Source organism: Aphelocoma coerulescens, chromosome 11, assembly GCF_041296385.1.
Source record: "Aphelocoma coerulescens isolate FSJ_1873_10779 chromosome 11, UR_Acoe_1.0, whole genome shotgun sequence".
NCBI lineage: Eukaryota > Metazoa > Chordata > Aves > Passeriformes > Corvidae > Aphelocoma > Aphelocoma coerulescens.
The window spans coordinates 14014449-14038045 of record NC_091025.1 but is presented as its reverse complement, the minus strand read 5'-3'; the positions used below and the strand labels follow the sequence as shown (position 1 = coordinate 14038045).

The window sequence follows — 23597 nt, the reverse complement described above, 5'->3', positions numbered from 1 at the left end:
GCAACATACCTTTTGAGAAGAAAAGAGACAGCAGTGGTGCGTAATATTTTGGGGCTGGGACATGTATCAACTACAATGAAAGTATTCTGTAGAAACAATTCGCTGAATAACTTATTTATTCTATAGAGGAAGCCACACCTGCTCATTAGCCTACCCATAATCCCTCTTAAATGAAGCCAGTCCAGCTTTTGACAGAATCTTGTCCTTCAATGGGGTAAACAGATTCCTGAAAGTTGTTACAGAATTCCAGCTGGTGATGAATTGTGACTCTTTCCTCTATGCTTTAAGCTTATATTTGTAATTTTGTTATAGTTAAGAGTCAAATTATTCCTAGACCAACACATAATTAGTGTTTAGGAAATACATAAGAATTTATTAGAAACTGCTGAATATCAGATTTCTACATTTCCATTTTCTATTGCACAGGCTCTCTCCAGTTTACATTGTCTCAGATAAATTAGTTTACACAAAATATTTCACTATTTTCATGAGTGCAAAGACTACAAAAAATAACAAAGAATAACGTTTCATTTGAAGTTATGAAGGTATCTGCATTTTCTCTCTTCCCTTATATAGCTAATATATTGATGTCTTGAGTTATGTGTTACTTTGGAGAAAGTGCATCTGATAAAAGTTTTATATAAAAGACAGATCTTTGTGCTCAGAAAAAGCGCAGAGGATTGTCAGATTTGGAACTTTCCGAAATGAAACACTTTTACAAGTTGGACCAGTATTTCTTGACCAGTTCAAGAGTGCTGTTTCAGAGCTGTGTACTAATGGGCACATCTATCCTTATATAGAGATTTTTATGAGTTTGTTTAAGTATGCACCAATACCTATTGCATTATTTGTTGTAGTTCTAAAGGTTACTTCATAACTTTAGCTTCCAGCTTGTTCCAGTTGATCTGACATTTACTGTTGATTTCAGCATAAGTGCAAGTCTGGAGCTTTACCCAATGTCTGTCTGATCTTTTCCAATTTGAAACATGTTTGCATAACAAGTTAAAATTGGAACAATTTTTTTTATCTGTCCTGAACTAATAATGTGGACAGAGTATCTGAAAGTGAGATTTTTACCTTTCAGCTACCACCTCTTTTAGCCTTCAGGAATAACGTGACTTAGGGGAGAGAAATAAAATTGATTTGCAGATCTTCTCTAGCACTAAAAGCAGGAATTGTTTATTCATGCATCTGCTACCTTTGTACTCTGTGAAAATGTGAAAAATAACTGTTAGCTTGTCATCATACTCCTCTTGAATTTCTGACTCATTTCTGACTTCTGAGAAGTCTGGGAAGGGGGAAAGGGGAGGAAATAGAATCTCTTCCTGTGTTATTTAATGACATACTTTTGTTTTAATTCAAAGTGGGGAAAAAAGGCCTGAATAAAAAAATAATGAAAGGGTTTGTGAGAAACAGTAATACTCACAGTCCTCAAAGATGGCTCTCCTGATTTGGTCACAGGATTCGCATAGAAGATTGGGAGTTTTAAGATCATCTGATAAAACTTCCCCCAAAATAAAGGCCAGCCTGCTTCATTCTCAGCTAAGACTATTTGTGATATTAAGATGTTGTTCTAAAGAAATTGCCCCAGTGATGCATTGTGGTTAATGCTTCTACTAGAGCACAGTAGTTACCCCTTTCATGAGATAAATGCAGCATCTCCAGCTAAAATCTGATTTGCAAATTAATCAGGAAACAGGAAGAGTCCAGACAAAAGAAGACTGTGAAGGGAATCTGACTTTTTTTTGTGTGCAATTTTCCCACCTTTTAAATGTCATTGAAATAGTCTGTATTATGTTGGACATGCAAGTTAGCTTATCAGACAAGTATTGGAGATTTCTTCCTTTTTTTTTTCCTTCTTTCCTCCCTGTAAGGAATGAAGGAATTTGGCATCTGCTGCCTGTGAAAAAAATGCCAAGAGAAACTACAGATATGCTTAGTTCCACTTTGTCTCTGCAAGTGGATACGCACTGCAACCCCCTTCAAGGCTACATCCACCTCCCTGCCGGCGTCCTGCACACAGCTGTGGCCAGGGAAGTTCCTGCAGCAGCGCTGTGGCTGAGCTCTGTTGAACTGGAGGTGGCAGTCACTGACAAAATGCTTCTCAGCTAGAGGTCTGAGGCTTGAGAAACCTAGGCTTTTCTCAAGGCCAGAGCTCTCCCTGGAATGCTTTCGACCATCTCTGATTAAAGCTGGGAACAGTTCTTTAAGATCATGTGCCCAACGACTGCTGTCATCAGGGTGTGCTTTGTGCTGTGTTACATGCTAGCGGCTCCCTCTAGGAAAAGTCGGTGGTAAAAGGGCTTAAACTCGTTTCTCTTGCTGCTTATTTGCGTTTTTCCTGCATCTCAGAAATTTTCCATGTGGCAGTGCAGCAGATGCAGACTGGCTCTGTGATAAAGATTATGAATATTCCTAGTGCTGTGGGAATGTACTGTTGAAAGCAGTGTAGCGTGGCCATGCTGTCTTGCTGAAGTCTTCCTGTTCTGCCTTGATCGTCAGAGAAGCAGGCACAAGACCAGTCACAGTGGTTCATCTTGGGTATCTTCAGATAAAACTTGAACTTTGAAATCTTATTTCTATCTGGAAAGAAATTAGTGCCCCTCAAGTAAGATGAAATGCGCGTACTTAATTTCTGATAAAAGCTGAAGCATGCAGTTCAAAGAACATTCTTGTGTCTTTCTCATTTTTATCAGCAAATCTTGAAGAAAAAAAAATGAAAGGGAGAAAAGTATTTAAATTGTGGCAGTTTTCCAAATCTAAATAATGTGGCTGGTGACTTAAAAAAATGTATATATACTCTGTGCGTTGTGACAGTTGGGGATGCAGCTGACCTGAGTTGAATTCAATTACCTTAAGGTTATGAACTTCCTTATCTTCTGGGTATTATTTTCCCTTCTTAATTGTCTCCTATCATTAAAGGAATGATTTTTCGTGGGCAGACGGGGAGCTGAGCCCGTGTGTCCCCTACTCACTCCGGAGCCCCCGGGCCACCGCTCTCGCCGCTCGAGGGAGCTCTTGCTCGGGAAATGACTCCGGTCCCACCTGAGCCTGCCTCTACTATGCCCACACCTAAAAACCTACTTAACCCCCCCCCCCCCAAACTTCACTTTGACACACTAAACATTTTACATTAGAATTGCTCATCCTAAACGTTCAGCTAGGATAGCAGTATCAGAAATTGTTTCCATAGTAACTTGAAAATAGATGCTTAGAAACACAATCTACTAAACTGACAGTAAATTTGGAGTAATTTTGCTAATGGGACTTCTGTAAATTTAACAAACTGTCATTTTCAGCAAAATCTGGTCCATATTGCCCGGTCAGATAGCTCTGGCAGTTGGTTATATTCTAGTATGGGGGAAAAAAATTTGAATACAACCCAGTGCTTCCAGTTTGGATTTGGTAACAGAAACAATAGTGAGAAGAATAAGGTCATACTTTCAAAAAGAAAGGAAACCTATAGGTAACAGCAGAAGGGGGGGGAAGGGAAGATTTGTAAAAGGCAGACAAACTGAAAGCAGAGGATGACTTATGTTTGCAATAGATCTTGCAGTAACAGGGCAGTGCAGGGAAGTGCTGTATCATGGAGAGTGGCAGCCAAAGCCGCTTTTCTGTTTCATTTCATGGGAAGTGCAACCACATCTTGTGAGTGTCTCATGATCATAGCTAGGAATTGTAACACCCCATGTTGTCTTTCAGTAGACATCTAGCTTTGTTAAGGGAATTCTTCACTTCCTGATCTTTCACTTTTGAGGAAAAAAGAGGAAAAACTCACTCTTTTAAGAAGTTTAGAGATTATTTCCTAGGTATCCAGGTTATGACAAGGCCTGTATCTCCTTGCCCTTTTTAATGTTACTTAAGTGATTTTTAACGAAATAGCTAATCAGAAAATAATTTTGAAATTAAACAGTCAAAATTAAATTTTCTATTTCCCTACTGATTGCTAAGAGCTAGTGAAGACAACCTTTTCCTCTTTTTAAATCTGTAAAGTGTGAATGAATATTTTTTGGAGCCTTCAGCTTGACTCAGAAAATGAAACTAAAGAACTAAATGGTAGACAGGAAGCCTTTGCCTGGTATCCAAGAAATACACATTTGGAAATAATCCTGGGGCTTCTGATTACAAGCTGAAAGGGAAAACTTCATTATTTAAAGTACAGAAGACACCGAGAGAAGCTTTTTCTGTAGTATTCTTGGTTGTAGGAATATAGTCTGTCATTTAACAGAGATAAAACACTCTGCTGCCAAATCACCGGATGGCAGAAACCAGAAATTGTAAGGTAAAAGTCTAAGGACAAAACAGGATGATACAGATTGTTAAATTCTAGGGCGTGTTTTTTTTGTGTGTGCATTTTAAAAAAGGGACATAGTAACAATATCAATAATATTTTAAAACACCCTGCAGAAACCATCTTGCTTATTTCTGGCTATTAATGTCAGCATATGTTTAAGGTAGCATCCTGAGTGATGGATATATTATATAGTTCGCTATATAATATATATATGTATTTGTAGTAGTGATTTGCTGTGAAAATTTTTATTTCTAGGCAAGTAGGTTAGCATCACCTCTGGTATAATTTCAAGGGATTTCAGGTTTCAGGACAGACTTTTAAAAATACATCCTTTTAAGAGGCTCAGATTTGCTCTTTCATCATTTATAACCTATATAAAAATGAAGCTAAGATTTGTGGCTTTTTGATATTCCAGCGTACAACTAGTGTAGTAGTGGTGCAGACTTGCTTCCTAACTGCATTCACTGAACAGTGGAAAAGAGCTTTTTTGAACTGCATATGGGAAAACAGTCTGTGTGTTGCCAAGAGGCTGTTGCCTTACTAAGCTTTAAAACAATTTGGTTTATATAGGGGAAAAAATCTGAAACCTTGGGGGTCTTTAATTCATTCAGTTCTATTGGCTAAACCCAGGAACAATCACAGTTAATCAAACAAGCTGATTTGGCTCAGGTAATGAAATTACGGTACCTGGTTTTGACATGCTGACAATTAAGTGAGCAGCTGACTTAGGCTGAGTATATTGATAATCTCGGAGCTGAGGTGCCCTAGTGGGGTAAGGTTTCACAACAATTCTCTCTGTTTCCAGCTGGAGAAGTGAGTAATGAGCCCAGCTGCCCTCTAGCATTGCTCCAGCTCACAAGCACTTTACCTTCAGCGTTGCCTGTTCCTGTCAAGTGTGGGAACATGTGGGCAATAACAGCTCAGTGCTCCTGACAGGAAGCATCTTGGCTAATGCCCTGTGACAAAGGGGGAGAGCCAAGCACTGCCTAACAGTGGGAGCAGGAGAGTTCAGTGCTGGTTCTGAGCTGACAGAGGGCACAGAGCCTGCCTACACCACAGCAGCGTGAGCTAAATCAAATAATAGTTTCCTCCTACTACTGGCAGAGCTGTATCAAAAGAAGTGTGATATGGCTAGAGGAGATCAATAGAGGAGGGAGTCATCCCTTACAAAATGGTTTAGACATCCTTTGGAAAGGGAATATGCTGCATTAATCCTGAGAGACAAGTATTGGGTATAAAACAGAAATAACTACATGAGCTTTGAGGATCTTTTTTATATTCTATAATGCGTGCATGCAGTCTTGCAAAGTTAAAGAGCATGCTCAGAGTGCCTATATATGTTTTTTTTGGTTTTGTCCCCCTGCTAGTTGGCCAGCAGTGCCTTTTCTTAGTTCTGTATCTGTGCTGAACAGACATGAAATTACTCAGCTGAACTGAATGTTGGGTAGCTACACTGGACTATCACATGTGAGGCAAACTGTATGAGAACCTTGGTAAGGAACTATGAATTAGCCAACTGTTCAAAGCAGAGGGTGGCAATGTGGGCTGTAGAGTACTTTACATAGAAATTAAGATTAAGGAGTTTCTAAATTTTTAGTAAACACCTTTCTCAAAGGGTTGTGGTGTCCTAAAGAGAAGAGAAATCAAACCAGACTGCTTTTTTTAAAGTAAATTAGGATTTTGGTTCTAGTGTCTGCTGCTTTTCCGAACAATGTAAGCTCCTTAGATTTATGCAGCAAGATTCCAAACACTTCTACCCGAGTAGTAAATAACTTGTTTTTCAGAACAGCCAGATTTACTTCATTCTCTGCTCTGACCCAGTATCACCATGGATAGTAATAGCAAGATTTACATCGTGTGTATTTGTTCTGTCTCAATATACTCCAATTTTCCATCCAGTACAAATAAATCTAATAATTTATACTCTCTAGGTGTATACAGCTGATATAAGTTTATACTAACAGTGTTCAGATTAAAATTTTGCTGGACATAATAATGGGGAAGGGAGGACTGAGCTATTTTGCATTTCTATATTAAGTATGAGAAAGGTACTGGCCCGGCCACTAACTCCTCCTCCGTCCCTTTGGCTCTTATTGCTGTATTGCATTGCTGAATTTTACATGCATTAGTGAAGAGCCTTCAGCTGGTTTGGTGCACACCTGTACTAGCAGTCAAAACTCAATGTAATTTAAAGTAGCTCATTAGCTGGTTGATTCTTTGCCTTCATTTCATGTTGTCAGTCTGAGCAATGAAAAAATGTCTGAAATCTTACAGTCATTTCCAGCATCTGAAGATTCTACTGGCTTGGTGTTTCTGGAAGGGTGTGTTGGGAGGAAGATTCTTCTAGAATATTTTTTCCATTTTTTTCTTTCATTATGCTTGCAACAAAGAAAGATGGATGTGATCTGGGATTGTATTTAGAACTTCTTTGTGTGGAAAATCTGGATTTCATATAAAAATAAGTGTAATTGTGTACCTGTTTTAAGTGTATTATGCAGACTTCTCTTGAGTGAACTGATAGCTATCCTATTCAGTTTCAGCTTAGTGGGGAGGTGAAGACTATAGGGATTATGATGATATTTACTTTTTTCTGAATGTCATATTTTCTTTTAAATATTATGCTATAACCTTTCTCTCACTGTAGTTTTCTTTGTATGTTAAGGCAAAATTGATTCCTGAGCAGGAATTTGACACAAGACTTGTGTTCTTCTTAAATTTTGTGTAAACTCCAGCCGGTGCATGGAATTTAAACTGGCATTTAGTAGAGCTGAACTTCACCTTTATGACCTGGTTAAAGCATTTTAAACTTGATATCAGCAGGTCACTTGTGAGGAGAGACAACTAATAAGAATTGATTCAAGCTTCACTTTTTTCCAGAAGCTTTGAATAACAGCTGTAAAGAGTAATCCCTGTTTCCTCATTGTCACAAGACTTTTAAACATCTGTTACCTCATACCTACCTACTGGTGCCAAGGAGCTGTCACTTTTATGCCCAAGACTGTCAGTACACCAGATCAGCCCACCATTTTATCTGTTCCTATGGCCAGTTTGACGTGATGCTCATAAATGAAAAAAATCCTGAAAAATGCCTATTCTTAAAGGCTGATTTCAGAAAGATATAATTTGAGGGTTTAATTACAATTTGAAATTGAGGTTGTCATGTACTTTACAATCCACTTACATTGGTGAGTATTTTAATTTGGACTCTATCAGTGCTGTCAGTCAGACATGCTTGATATACTTATCTGTTTGTCTCAAGTTCCACAGCTAAACTATTGCATTCCTTATGAATATTGACCAATTCTTAAACTTTTTAAGGAGCTTCTCAGTTTTCACATGTGCTTTGACAGTGATGAATCAGGACATGTTTCTCTGCTGTTGCACTTGCTGTTATTTATTAGGCTGGGGATCTTTGGTTTCATTGTTTGTTAGTCCTTGTACCTGAGGCCAGAATTTAGGGCAATGCTATATTAGTATTAGTTTCAGTTAAAAATATTCTGTAAAAAGTCATGTTTTAGTTGACTTAAGGACTCCAGTAATATCCCTTACTTTATTTTACTGTCATTATTTAGTGCAGGGATTAAATTTTTTGTTATCCTTAAAAATGCTAGCACAATATATCATATAACAGTGGATGAATTGTAGCTGGCGTGGCCTTCGATTCTCCAAAAACATACATTTACAGATTTCTTTATTCTGCAGTCATGAACCAGTATAAACACTGGAAGAAAGGAGCATGTTCCTTTCATCCTCTCTGTAAGCCCCAGGGAACACCAAAGAAAGTAAACTGGTAGCTAAAATGGATCACAGAGCACTGAGAATTGGAGCAGAGCATAGAGGTGGAGTACACATAGTAGTTTTTCAGTCAAGGAGTTTAATTAGGGCTGGGTTTCAGCAGCTTTGATGAGCACCTGTACAAATGTATACTTACATGTCTCATGTCATTATAATCAAAACTGCCTTTAATAGATCTTAAACCAGCAGTGATGATTTGTCCTTTGGTAAATTTGGACAAATGCATGAGGATTTATGAGTATTTGCAGAAAATAATTATTCGAAAAAACCCCTGAATTTGTGGTTCCAATTATGCTTTCAAAATTTAAAAAACATTTCTATAAGACTGTACTGTCTGATTTAACATTGTCTAAATTACAGTCTTGCAGTCTTCCTTGTTCAACACAGTTCTAGGGCAGCCTCATTACTTCTTTTCTGACCTTTGTCTGGGAGTTGGTTCTGAGATAATGTCCTGGAAGACTCCAAGGCTAATACATCTTTCTGATTGAACAGGATTCCCTTGGTGTTCCAGGCTTTTTGGTTTTTTCTCTGAGCTATCCCAGTGACATGTACTCAACACAGCACTACATTCATTAGCGCTGGAAGTGTCCTGCTGATCTCATAGCTGAACAACTGAAATAAAAATTACTGAAAAAGGGCCAATCATCCTCTCTAACTTTCTGTGTAAAAACTAGTGCAGAAGGTGCATCAGTGGTTTGTGTCTGTATCCTTTTAAGACTCTATGGCAGCACAAAACAAGAGCTGTTTCTCTAACCAAAATTTATGTTGGTGATTATAGGAATAGCTTCAGACTATAAATCTAATGCATTCAGAAATTGATTAATGCTTAATAAATCTCTATTGTCTTGACAACTTTATATGCTAAAAGGCAATTTTTCTTTGTATAAATATTGAATTCAAACTTCTTGAAGTGAGTGCTTCAGAGGATCAGCAAGATCAATTGTTTAGTAGAGGGCTTTTGTTTTAGCAGAGGTTAACAAAAATCCAATGTACTGAAAGCTACTCGTAGGATTGCATCATCCAAGTCTGAGATATCTATGGATAAAAGTTACAATTACCTCCTAGTGTATCTATTTTCTGTCTCTTCTAAATCTGAGGCCATATTCTATAGGAGGAAAGCAGCTTGACCCAAAAATCTGTGATGTGTTATTTTCTATGGTGCTGTCAGTCGCTGCTACGTCAGCTGGGAAAGCTGGGGCAGAAAGGTCTGCAATGAGCTGACTTTGCAGCCCTGTCTTTTCTCACTGCACACTTTTGAGGAGTTTTCTTCAGCTGACTTGCACAGATAATGATTGTTCATATCTTTCTGCCCTTATGTGGACTTTGGCAAGTGTCGCATTCTTCCTGTGTCTGCTTCAAATCTCTAAAGTGTGTTTACCAGCACCCTATAAATTCTAGATCTCCTTTAACTTGAAGGAGACAGGCAATGAGATGATACAGCTCTTGCTGATAAGCTGTTTACTGTCATGTGCTTTGTTAGTTCAGCTTTCTTTTTATATTGACTTTCTACAGTTTGTAGCTTATCTGTAAATAATGCTGAATTAAGAAAAAGAAAACACCGACAAATAGAAAAAGGACTGGTTTTATCCACTTTTGCTTAAAAACATAAGATTTGTATTTTGGTGCTTCTAGTGCTTTGGATATATAGTTTCACAGTACACAACTTGGACAGATGTGATATATGGTGCTTTGCCAAAACAAAGACTATAATATTCAACTGTCATCTCTAAACCTTATGTTTTAAGGTTGGATAAAGTAGCATTGAGATAGACTTGTTTTGTCAGGGCTGTCTGGAAATAAAGTCTTCAAAGGAATAGTGATGGGAAATGTTATATTGTAACTGTATTAGAGCAGCATTGGTAAGCATTTTTCCCAGGAAAAAGAATGCAAACTCCTATGACAGAAACACATGAGCAAAGCATCACTGATATGCCTCAAAAGACAGAAATCATGTGAGCTCTTGCTTGCTGGTGGAGATGTGAGCAGAATACGGCAATGTGAGCCCAAAATGTGGGCCCTACTGACAAGAGAATGAAGACTTGTCTTGTGCCAATCTTCCTTCTGCTCTCCCTAGAACCTCCTGCTGAATTTCCCAGAAGCAGACAGATGTGGGTGAAAAGTTTGGGGTTTTTTGTTTAAGTTTTTTTTGTTTGTTTTAATAATACACTTTTGCCTAAAGGAGCCATGTTATTCCGTGGTCCTGTGGCAAGAAAGCAAGCAGGCTTTTACAGCTTATTTTCCTTATGGAGGCAGAGGCATTCTATAGAATCACTGCTCAGTCTCTAACTTTAAACGCTGAGACCCTGGAGGAGCAAACTCAGCTGTCAGGATCTCTATAGAGTTGATCACTTGTAGGAATAGCAGGTGGCAGCACTATTGCAGGTTTGCTGCCTCCAAGAGCTTCCATGGTTGGACAGCCACCTGCTTTGCCTGTGTCTAGAGCTCCTTCTCCTTTTTGGCTAGAACATGAGTTTTATGAGCACCTGAAAGTAAGGATTTCATTTATCATAAAAACTACTCGTTTCTACACAGTTATTACTTATGTGACTAGATTTATCAAAGATAGTAGGCTGCTTACACAAATAACTGCTCAGCTGAGTGAGTCAAAATATATCCCTTATCTCTTGTCAAGCAGTCAGTTTCTTCAGTTGAAAGAAACTTAATTACCATAATTAATTGCTATATTATTTACTAAACTGTCTTGTATTTGACTGTTGTCACTAACAATAAATGTAAAAGGGCTTGAGGATCATTAAGAAATTATTTGTACTAGATTTGATATGCTTCTTAGGTTGCTCTTAAAAAAGTACCAATCCTCAAATGTTTCCAGCACTAGAGCAGTTTAAAATCTGTTATATATTTAGTTCGTTCTCTTGATATTTACTTTTTTAAAAAAAAACCCCTCTGTTATTGAGGTATGTCTTGAAAGGATAGGGATCATCTCTGGAGTTTACAATTTCTATTCTAGTCCTCTCTTTCCCTGGGAGAGCAAAAATGTGTTCAGAGCCTTTTGAGCCTGTCGTGGCTCAGGATATGCAGGAGTGGAACCTGCAGCCTTTCATCTTTTTTTTAATCTGCTTTCATAGCCATGGGTATAAATGAAGTATTTGTTTCCATTTTCTCTAATTTTCTGCTTAGTTTCTACAAAAGCAGACTCTTCTTGAAGGCTTTAAATAATCCATTACTAAGATGCTTTTTTTCTTGCAATGTTATGGGCTTTTTTTTCAACAGGGAATGGACTGTTTTGTACAGTATTGTAATCTAAAACTTCCCTTCTTGCTGGAAAGGCTGCTTTTACTTTCTATCTAAGAGATGTTTGGGCACTAGATACAGAGAAGTGCTGAGCATAAGTTAAAAAACAATAGATTAAAAAAAAACCAGTTAATAGATCTAAGCCAGCAAATGGAGGCATTTAAATTTAATATCCAGTATAGTCACTAACCCTTGCTGCCATTCTCTGTGACCATTCCAACCTTTATAGAATTGTGTTGATTTAAATTGAATCAAAATTCAAAGTTACTACAGAGTCAGAATTTTTGATGATGCTGTAGAGAAAATGAGTTTGTTCTTTTTCCCACCCTTTTCTGTTTTTTGCTAGGTTTTTGGTTTTGTTTTGCTGGCTTTTTTTCTTCTGAAAGACAAAGAGAACACAATTCACCTGGCTTTGTTAGCTGCCTCTGGTCCAGAGTTTGGTCATTCTTGTTATGCTTCTTTCTGTGTCAAAACAGTTGAATCTGTTTTGTGACTTCTTTTTTCTTTTGCACTTCTAGTATCCTCTCTGTTAGAAGTGGGAGGAAATGTGTCCAAAACCAGATGACATGAGTGTACTGTTGGCCAGGAAATGGCAGTTTAATCAGTAATTTGTTTACAAATGTTTACCCTAGAAGAACATGACCTAAATAATGAATGTCACCTGTTCCTATACTGCCAAAAGCTACTGTCAGCATAATCCCTATAGCAACAACAAGGCCAGTATTCTGGGTGCAGAAAATGGAAAAGATCTATCACTAATGCTCCTGTGTATTTGCAAGTTTGTATGGATGCTTACTTCTGATTTTTAAAAAATATAAATATAATTTATTCACTAATAAATACACTCCAATTGCTCATATTTCAGGACCCAGATAAAAGAAAAAGTAGAGAGAATTTGGGCAAGGTGTGATAGCTGTGTAGTCAGGATCCTGACAATGTCTTCAGATTGCTTAACATTTTGGCAAAAAGTTATATTTACCTTCTTGCTGTTCTGGTTGTTCACTTTGGATGGTTTTAAATCTAATTTTAAAGAGATCTTGTGATTGAGACTTGTGAGAAGCATCATGCCCTACATCATGAAAGGGACATTGTGGTCAGATTTTGTTTTGCTCTTTGTTGCTTATATGTCATAACACAGTTTTATTGGTTTTTAAGCACAAATGAGAGTAGTGGTTCCATTTTGTCCAGAGACAGCAGGAAGTAGTCATATGTATGGAAGTGGAAGATGGTTAAGCTGTTTGAGAACTGGGTAACTTCTGTGTGTTGCTATTTTTTTCTTTCCCTCTAGCTTGGATAAAGCAGTTATTTGTATGTGTTTTTTTAATACTCCTCTTTCTTCATTGTTGTTTTGGGTTTTTTCTATGCTGGGAAAATAGCTCTGGAAAATTGCCAGAGCTTGTTTTGGAGGAAAATATAATGAGGAGAATGCAGATTCCTGTTAGTGATATGCATGCTGTCTTGTTTCAGGAGCACACAATGGTCTAAAATTGAAGAGCCTAAGGTGAATATTTCATGTCTGCTGTAACATTTAGAAGCAAAACTGAATTTATAGAGAACTGGTATTGGTAACACCGTTGGTAATATTTAGGGCAGACAGTTGCATTTTATTACTGCATAAATTAAATTAGTAGAAGAATTGGATCATTTGATCTCCAATGTCTCAACCAAGAAAACACAGTTAACAATCGCAGAATTGGGAAGAAAAACCATGACTCCTGAGAGGAAAGTTATTGTTCTGTATTTTGGAAGTTGTCTCCGTCCATATCCTTATCCAATCAGTATTATTTTGTGATAAGATTGTAGTACAGTTGTGTACTTAAAATTACAGTCCACAGCTGCAGACAAAACCTTGAAATGGTTGGAATACTTGATGCACCTTTATAGATAGGTGAATAGATGCACCTTTACTCACAAGTTTTACCAAATGATTTCTGAGTCTGCAAGTGGAGTGGGCACAGGAATTAGGTACTTGACCCTTGAGATTCTTCTTCCATGGCAATGCTGTGACTTAGTTATTACCAGAATATCTCATCACTGCAAGTAGGTTTTTCCTTTCTGTTCATTACTTATTTATTTTGCCCTCAGGGTGCTTTGGTTGGCCTTAATGGAGGAGCAGAAGCCTTTCAGTCATATGCTTATCAGGATGTAAAGAGAATTTTGCTCTTACTTTGACCACTCTAAGTTGTGACAAATCTAATGAAATAAGTGAGCTATACAAGTTCTGTAAATGAAATAAAAAGTATTTATCTTGTCTCCCCACTCAGTCTTGCTAGGATACTGGATACAGTAAATAACCTTTCCACAGAGATGGGAAAAATAATTAATGTAATTGTAAAAGGGGCATGGCATGCCTTTTTTTCTTGATCCATTTCTGCTTTGGCCCCCTGACTTCAAAGCCTCAAATGTATATTAATGTAGCAATTCAATGAACTGCTGTCTAGTGAAAGAATTTTCTAAAAGCTTCTGTTTTGGTAGGAGTGTAATTGAGGCATCATTCCTTCTTCCGGAGTAAGTCTAAATTTAGAGAAATATATACTTTTTTGTTCTTTTTCCCTCTGTGTGAGCTATGTATCCAGCTTAAAGGATTTATTAAAAGACTTTTCACTTGTTTGTGCTCAGGAGGGGGGGGGGGGGGGGAAGTTATTTCTTTGATGTTCCCAAGGCTTTCCACATAACTGGATTAAAATCTGAATCCATGTCAAGCAAAATCTGTGACAGTAACGTACCCTAATTTGTTTCCCTGAAGATTGATGTGATGAGTTATTCAAGCTTACCTCTCTCTTCAGTTGTTTGAGCATCTAATTTCTAGATAGTCATGCATTATTGATCTTTAATGCTGATAGTAAGGTGCTAATAAAACAAGAAATAGACGTCTAACTCTTGTGTTATATTTTCCACAATATCCTTCTTTCTATCCTGTATACATACTTCTTTAAATTTAGGTTGTCCAAGATGAACATATACACATTTTAAATCATATGTGTGCATTCTTATAGGGCTGCTGGATAACTGTTTAGCAGATTGTCTCTCCTACTTGTGACAGGTATTAATGGGTCAGTATTTTAAATTACTGCTATGTGAACATAACATTGTACTTTCTGATGTTTATTTGCATTGGAATATGAATTGTTATCGGCATACAGACAGCAGAGAGCAGTAGTCTGGGCTTGGTCAGATGGTGTGAAGGACGGATAGAAAGTAATTTCACAATCAACAGCTTTAACGGATGATAATACTGTAGGAAAAGGCAGAGCTGGCTGGCTTTGGCAGCATATTCAATCTGAGGGTACTTTTGTTATTATTTGAGCTAACGCTGACATGAAACTAATGAAGATATATTCATTTGTATGTGCTGTGAGCAGATATTACTGGACACATGGCCCCATCTGATGAAAAAATAGGTTTAGCCATTTTTCAAAATGTTTGCTGCTGGAGCAGGCTAAAGAGGACAATACTCTTGAATAATCAGATTTGTCTGTGCTTAAGAGGTTTTTTGCACTAGTAACGAGGAACTTGGTCATTTATCTACTTTATGCCCCATCAGGATCAGGAGAGATGCATCTCTGCAGCCAACTGCTACAGTGTAAAGAGTTCAGGGGTGTCAGGAAAATTAGACCCATAGATGAGGGAAAAACTTCACTGGTAATAAATGAAACAAATTGTGCACTGAAAGACTGGGGTGTTTCAATGATGCTGTAGTGTTTCTGAGTTCTGGAAAAGTAAACCTATTTTCAATTTTCAGCTTTATATTGGTGCTGGAGAGACACATGAGTTATGTCTCGGGTTACATCCACAACTCAGTTTTTCAGCCCTTTGTGGGCTGTGGTTGTGTAGTATCTATTCTCATATTTTGGTAACCTAACCTTTCTATGTTTATACTTTACTACCTAGCTTTTCCCTTTCTGTAAGAGGTTGTGACAAAGATTTTCTTCCAAAACCCTTTTAAAAATAAGCTTTAGATCAGATGTGGCATTTTGCTAATGTAGCTTGCTGCTGGGAATGGAGAACCTGGTTTCATTTAATTTGCTAAATCTTCTTTCAGTTTGTCAATTCTAGGCATTAGCCATTAATATTCATACAAAGTCTTCCTTAAAAAGAAAAAAATCAATATGCACATCTAACCTTAATAAGAGGGAGTTGCTGTTAATCAATAGGATCACTAACATAGTGAATTACCCTTCAAAATAGCACTCTAGACGTTTGGCTGTCTTGAAATCTTTTAGCTTGAGTGTGCTTTTTTTTGAAAAGTATTCCAGTACTATCAGTGAAACTAATGTCTGTTATTCATAGGGCATCCAGATCTTGCTCCTTAAGAGAGTGTATGATTTTTTTTTTTGGATGCTTTTACACTGAATCCAGTGAACTTTATATTAGACCCTAGAATTTAACTCCTGTCTGAAAGTGAATCAAAGCCATTTACTTTTTCTCCCTGGATATTTCATACTGGGTATTTCTGTTAAGATTGGCCTGGGGCCCACAGGCAGGATTGTCATTCATTTCAAATATTCTCCCATCACTCCTGGAAGTGCTTCCATGATGAAAGAACGGAAGGTAGCCCCATGGTTAGGCAAGCAGGAGACAGGTTATTACATCTTCAAATATACAGCAGACAAGTGTTTCTGCTTTGAGATAGGCTTGGCTTTCTGCCACTTCCTTCAGTTGGTGTCAGCTGTTCTTTGTAACTCAACAAGGCAACCAAACAAGTTGCAGTTTCTTGCAGTTTTACAGAAATAGTTTTTTATTATACTCAAAGTCTGACATGATTGTTCCGTATCTTTTGGGTTTTTGGCAAGATGAATTTCTCTGTGGTCCTATGGCAAGGATAAGCCATGACCTCCAGTTCTGATTCACATAAAACTAAATTCAGTTACATCCATTTCCCTCAGTAATTGTGGTCTTTCTATGATCACCCTGCATATTTTTGTTTGTTTTTAAATGATCACAAGCTATTTAGGAATAGGAAAATTAATGTAGAAGTAACTTTTATTTTTTCTACTTTTTGTTGATGTTCCCCTAAGCCTTGAGGGGTACTTCTTACCTTGAGCTCCTTATTTGGTACGGTTGCTAAAGAACAGTTGGTAGCCTTTACTGATGTTCCTGAGGGGAAGAGAGAGTACTGAAAAAGGAGTGCATTTATGCTTTTTATTTCTCTTGTTGAGCATTAGTATTTTTCAGCTGCAGTAGTGTTAGAGGTGGTGCTAAAATGTCATTAAATCCTGATGTTAAACATCTGGCAACTTGGAAACTATTCTCTGAATGTATGTAATGCAGCTTTTTATACTTTATAAATTGGCATTTAAATCAGGTATTTCTTAATTTTAAACACCGTGATGCAATATTTAAATCTACTTCTTATAGCTCTTTGTGGGCAAAAGTCCACATTTGCTTTAGAGAGCATTTTATCTTATGATGTTAATTATTGAAGGAAATTAAAAAACAACCAAACACACCAAACTTGTATGTTCTGACAATTCATAAGTAATGTTTGTATTCTGATAGTTCAAGTAAAGGGTGTCTTTTCCTTATGCTAATGTCTGTCTTTTCTTCTACACTGATGAGGAAAGTGCAGTACAGTAAAGCTTTCCAAGTCTGAAGCTTTATTAGTTCTGGATTTTAAAGGCAAAGAACTTAGTTTTCTTTATTCCTACTTCTCTTGCACAGATGTGAGAGCTTGTGTTCAAATGTATTGAAACAGACAAAATGCAGAAGTGTCTGGGGGAATGTGACAACCTTAGGAGTCATACAGAACTCTAAAAATTACCTAATGTATGAGATTATTTCAAGTATCTGTTACTTTTGGCTTGTTTACTATACACTTGAATTATACATAGATATTTTGTGCCGTTTTTTTATATTCCAGAATTCCCTTTACTGTTAAAGATAACATTTAATGATGACAGAAAATTAAATGGCCTGTGCAGAATCTTTTGCCTCTGGTAAGTGAAAAGCAAACATCTTCACTCTACTAGATCTCTTTGTTTTTTATTACTACAGAAAAATTAAAATTATTTGACTTGGCCTCAGGCCTTCAATTGCTCTACTGGGTTATTAAAAATACAGTGAAGAGCCAGTAATGAGTGGTATTCCTTATGTACCTTGGCTATTTGTTCTTTACAAATAGAAGATTGATTACAATGGTGAAGAGACTTGGGATTTATTGACTTGTCTTCCTAGGAATTTTTTATCTCACAATTGCTTTCAAGAGTATTTTCTTGCTTTTTTCACCCCCATTAACCACTGAATCATCTTTTTCTATAATAATCAGTAGTAGCTGAGAATGCTAGCCAGTAAACTCAAGCCTAACAGCTGGCTTTTTCCAAATTATTAGGAGTATTTGAGGGTGCTTACTGAAGTGAGGGAACCTAAAATATTGCTTAGGTAGAATTATGGACTTTATTATCTTGAGGGTAATTCAACTGCATTGGGGGGTAAGTTAAATATTGTATCAGAAATGTCCAGTGGTTAATATTTGATTGTTTCCCCTTTTGTATTTTAAACCAAGAATTCTTTAATTATCAACTCCTCTCCTGTCTCTGCAAATAGCTTAAATCCTGGATTCCTGTGTTACTCATAGGTGAATGCAGTAGTTGTTACAGGCGTGTTATGAGCAAACCAGGGGCAAACTAAATCCTCTCACAAAAAGCCACAGGCTCTTTTAATGCTGATATTACTTCCCCATGAAATACTAAACCTTGAATATTAGAACACTGATGTACTTTGTTCCAGTTTAGCCATATTCATTTGAGGTTAAGCAGATAATCCTGTGAGCTTTGAGTTTTCTTTGTAGTCTCTTACTTCTCTGGTGGAAAATAAGCTGCAGTACAGTCTTAGAAATTAATGTAATGCTTAAACTCTCAGATGCTGTGGTTTAATGATAAATACTTCACAGTATAATCCTTGCTCCTAAATAACATTTGGAAGGAAGACAGAAGCAACTTTATGTAGGTGATAATGAACTTTGAGGCTAATTATAAGTTGTAATATGCATATATTTCTATATATGAATTAATAAATTATTGAAATAAGTTTTAGCACATTAAAGATGTCTAGGAAACCTGTGTTTGGGATGAGAAGTAATTATTTGGGGAAAATGATGTGATATGTATCTTTTAAGAGCACTAATGGTTGACATCATTCTATCCTTCAGAAGGAATGATACAGATTTCAGACCAGGGAATTATTTTGCATTTTTGAGGTGTGTAGGTCTTGGGTATCTATTATTTGGTTTATCATAATATTTTGTTTCTCCTTGAACAGAATTTGGCATGAAGTTTTTAGGGGTTTCTCCAGTATACAAGTTATTACCATAAATTATGAGATGGCAGTGGAAAGAGGTACAAAGACATCAAGTTCTTTGTTTCTCCCTGAGCCTGGCTCTGTAAGAACAGACTTATAAAAACTAAGCTGTTTTATCTGGTATATGGTAGATTATCTTCAATAGTGAGATAAGAGGGAACAAGTTGACCATTCAGAAATTACTGTTCTTGATCTATAAAACAGATGGGAAAAGATTTTTGTTAAGCTGATTGTGTAAAATGGAGTGTAGCAAAGGAATTTGAATATGAAAATAAACTTGCAGTTCCATGGTGACACAGAACCACATATTACAATATATTGACATGTGATTTGTGCATTTACAAGGGGGATTTATGCTGTGCAGAGATGCTTATTAGATATCAGATGACTGACTTTTTCAGTTGCAAAAATAGTAGCTTTTATATTGTTAGGTTGAGATAGGTGCTGTAAATACTAATTTTTAAAGCATGAATCAACTCATCCAGGTTTTTGATTTTAAAATCCTTTCTCCCATTATAATTAATATTCAATTTTAGCAGTGTGATCTCAGTGTAAAATCAGCTTATCTTTCAGGCTGACATGGATTAGGAATCTTGTTTTGATAAACAGTCTACAGACCTAAGCAATCATAGGACTTATACATCAACTTTGAAATAAGGACATGTAAAAGTAAATGGACTTGACAGTTTTGCTGTGGACAGATACATAGAGCCTGACCATACAGGAAGCTCAGACTGTAGCTGTGGTTTCATACATCCACATGAATTCAGTTGTTCCATTTCAAGCAGTAATTTACTCATCTTCCTAGGTGTATGTGCTAAGATATTTTTAAAATTAAAAAAAAAAAATTTTTTTTAAATTACTTGTGCTGTTGGTATCCTTTCAGATAAAGGATTGTACTTAAAATAATTTGGAAAATTAAATGTCATGATCAATGATATAAAAACCTTATTTAGGGACAAATTTGTTTTACAAATAAGACAAGCCTTTTTCCCTCATTCAGCAGATTTGCTGCTAACACACAGAGTTCTTTGTACCAAGTGAAAAACAAAGCAGTGTATTTTAATGACATAAAGATTCTGTGAAGTGTTCACATGACAAACACCTTTTCTTGTAAATCAGTGACAGTTCTTTTCATAACCCTTCTTTGTATTGGTTTAGTAAAAATACACAGTCATTATTGCAATATGCCATTGTAATTTGTAGATGCTATGAGGTCATTGTCTATAGCAGACAAGAGAATCCCGTGCATTTTAAGTACACATTGGTATTTCTGTGATCATCAAGGAGTCAGGAACAGCATTAAGCCCAAGCTTCCGGTGCCACTCATTATCTCTGTAAATGCAGATGTCTGCTCACAGAACTCACACGAGTTGTAAATCACAGCCACTTTTAGTTTCATGTTGGCTGTAGGTTTACTTATACAGTTTTCATCACAATTCATTCTTCATAGTTTGCTTAGATAGTCTAAGCTACTATGATAAAAGGAAAAATGAATTAGAAATACCAAAAAGTAGTCAATGCTGTCGGTACTTTCCTGGACAGTGTGTGTCCAGTGAGTGTGTCTTTGCTAAGGAGCATTCAGTGCTAGCACAGGGTATTGTAGATATGGGTACAATGGAGTGCAAATCAGGATGCTCCTAGAAATGTATCAATTTAGGATGGAAACAATGGAAGTAGACTAATGGTACTCAGATACTCCACTAGTATGAAATGTGGTAGTCTTCACTAATTCCCCAAAAAAGTTTAAAGACCACAACATCAGCTTCAACTGGATTGAGACTGCAAAACCAATACTAAATTCTTTCGCTAAAAGCATAAGCTTTTGGTACTGGGATACCCAGCAGTTTATCCAGTTAGTTTTTCTCTACAGTGAAGTTGATTATACTGAAAGTGGAAGTATGGCTGTAATAGGACTTATTTCTCAAAGCACAGCTCAGTAACTGAACCCCACCCTACCATGGGCTGTGTAGGCAGATTGGTTTTCCAACACACCACAGGATATTGGAAACAGTTATGCTCAAAAGCCAGGAGTGGTTGTGGGAGCTCCCCTGTGTGCTCCGGGGTAGCCAAAAGGCAGCTGTGTTCTGACCATGTAATCACAAGGCTGTGACAGAGACTGAAGTATTACTCAAGCCATTTGGGAAGTTCTTCAATTTCCCTCTTCTCCACAGACTTGGGCTCTGCAGGTTTCCTATTTGTTTATTAGTACAGGTTTACTGTTCAAAGACAACATAAGTTGGGAAAGAGTAGGGATCACATTATTTTTAGCACATGGATAAATATACCTTAAAAAGAAAATAAAACTTAGTCATGCAAACCTAGCATTTACAACAGTTGTATGGATAAGAATGACCTGTGTAAAACTACATATTACTTGTTGAAAGAAGCTGGAAATAACAAACTGTCACAAATAGCATTGTGTGTCCTATAGGTCATGGTGAGATATTTTATCTTGAGATCAATGAGAAGTAAATAAAATCTGTGAAATGTTTTGATTAAGTATTCAAAAATTTTCAAGTAAAAATTAGCTATATTTTTAAAATATTTATTTTCTGCATTTTGTGCATCTAAAAATAAAGGCCATTTTCATTCTTTCAAATTGAAATACATTCTGGGACCAGCACAAAAACTGGTACCAGGATATAGCCTCATGGGGCTAAGATATGAGCTGATTAAGCTCTTTTTAGATAGGAGACAGGGTTAATTTTGAAGTTGGGGAGTGTTGAAGAAACTCAATTCCCCTTTCTTTTTTCCCCTTAAATGTTGTACATTTTAAGCATTAGAAAAAAATCTTTATCATTCTAATGAAAATCTGTGATTACACCTGTTGTTCATCTTTTATTTCAAAGAAATTATTTTTCAGTTGCAAGGGTCATATGTTAAGATGTTTTTGTTTTTTTTTTAATACTACAGTCAGCACAACAAACACTATGGTTTGACATACATTTGTAAATAAAGGCTATGTCCAGTGCAAGCTGGGGGATCAGCTTTAGTCAAAGGTTTCCTGTAAACAAAATACCCAAATAAGCTCAAAGTACCCAGGGAAGAAAGTGCAGGCTAATGCGGAAGTTATGATAAGTATTCTTGGCAAATTGTGTGTGGTTTGTGCAGCAGCCACTGCAGGTTATTCAGAGCTGCTAAGAGGACACTGAAAGAAGCCTGCTGTACAGGTGCTAGGTTTGGATATAAGAAATAGTCTGTACAGTATCAAAGTATATCAAAAGCTTAAAAACCACAATGAGAATATATTTTAAAAATTTTTTCTATATTGTAAAAATTTTTAAATTAGGTTCAAACTACCATTAAAAAAGATATGAAATGTGCAATTTTCCAAGTGGAAACAAGGGGCACAAGAAGGATTCCATAGGGGTTAATTAGAGTTGCTTTGTGATTTGTTTCCAGTACCTTCACATACCCAGTAATCACACAGACCTCAGAGCAGTTCTTCAGGCAAGTAGGACATGAGCTAAAAGTATCATCACTGATTTCAGTAGGGAAGATTGGCTGCAACAAGGAGTAACGCTATTTTAAGAGACAAATGTACAGTACAATCTATTTATGTAAATACTTGGAAAACTCAGGAACAAAACTGTTTCCTAACTACAGAGCTGTGAAATCAGTGTGCCATATGGAGCTATAATATATGGCAGAATATTTTAAAATCCTAAACCTTCTTGAAAGAAAACTGTTGTAAAAGTCTGCATCTAGAATAAAATGACTACTCACTTGTGTTTTAACTGAAAGCTGGAAAGCTATTTCCAAATGTACTAAAATTAATATAACTTGATGTTGTTTAAAGGCAGTAACCCTTTTCACTTATTTCTCACAAAGCATAGAGTGTGGAGATGATAACTAAAGGCAAGTGAAACAGATGGCTGTAACATAATTCATGAGTCTTAACCAGCACTTAATACTAACTCGACTTTCAATTTGACAAATACAGTAAGACACCTATGTTGACATACACGTGGTGCACTTAACTACTTTTATTTATGCAAGTGAGGTATTAAAATTGTCTTGAAAAGCAGACATCTAAAGAAGAGAAAATGGTATGAAGAAGAGAATAGTAGTCATTGTTTTCAGTGTTCAGTGATTAGCAGTTGTAAGGTTTTTTCTTCCAATATCCTATCTTATAATTTCCATGCACAAGTCTCTGTCTTACTCTTCCACTAGACAGCTATCTTGGGAAGATGGGAGGAAATCCACCATTTTTTCAGTAAGAACTAATTATGAAGACTGTTTTTGTTTTTTGAAATGAATAAGCTAAAAGTGTGTGCATCTCACACGCTGCATATGGTACACTTTTAATATATACAGTCATTGTACACCAACATTTTGTATATACATCGATACCACCTTCAGCAGGAAGTTAAAAGTCAATAGATAATGAACCTTGTGCTGTATCTTCCCTTCCTCTAACATAAATTTCACATGGGATCTCCTCCATCACCCTGTCTTCTATGACCTGCTCGGGGCAGTCGTGAGCTTGCTTGAAAGTGTAAGTGCTTTTCTTGAATGTGCTGTTAAATGTTTTCATGGGCTGGGGCTGCGCAAAGTCATTGCGGAAGGGCAGTTCCATGGAGCTCAGGTTGGTCCTGCTCTGCTTGATATTGGAGGCCTGGGAGCCACAGTGGTGGTCGTGAATGCATCTGGAAGCTGTTGAAGGGCGGCGCAGTTTCTGATAGTTTTCAAGTTCCTCTGACAAATCTGCCAAATCTGCAGAAATTTCTTTGTCCCTTAGTGAAAAGAGTTCATAATGTGGAGGATCAAATACTTCCTGGAAACCAGTTTTATTGAAGGCAGTCTTGCAAGCCATAACCTTTTTGCGAGGTTGCTTTACTTGCACTAGAATTGAAATTATGAGAAGAACTAAAACTATCCCTGTTGTGATGCCAATGATTGTCCCATGGGTTTTGGTGATTTGTTCAAACAGTCCAGCTTTTTTCTTTTCTGCAAA

At 36.8% G+C, this 23597-nt stretch overlaps 1 protein-coding gene across 1 annotated transcript in view; it reads right to left on the bottom strand.

Annotated features, from left to right (window-relative positions):
* Positions 1–20757: 20757 nt before the first annotated feature.
* The window catches only part of NETO2 (neuropilin and tolloid like 2), a 31379-nt gene continuing 28539 nt past the window's right edge, over positions 20758–23597 (bottom strand). The window contains exon 9 of the mRNA XM_069027109.1: positions 20758–23590. Coding sequence (XP_068883210.1) covers positions 23010–23590 — 581 coding nt within the window. The 3' untranslated portion in view covers positions 20758–23009. The remainder of the gene's footprint in view (positions 23591–23597) is intronic.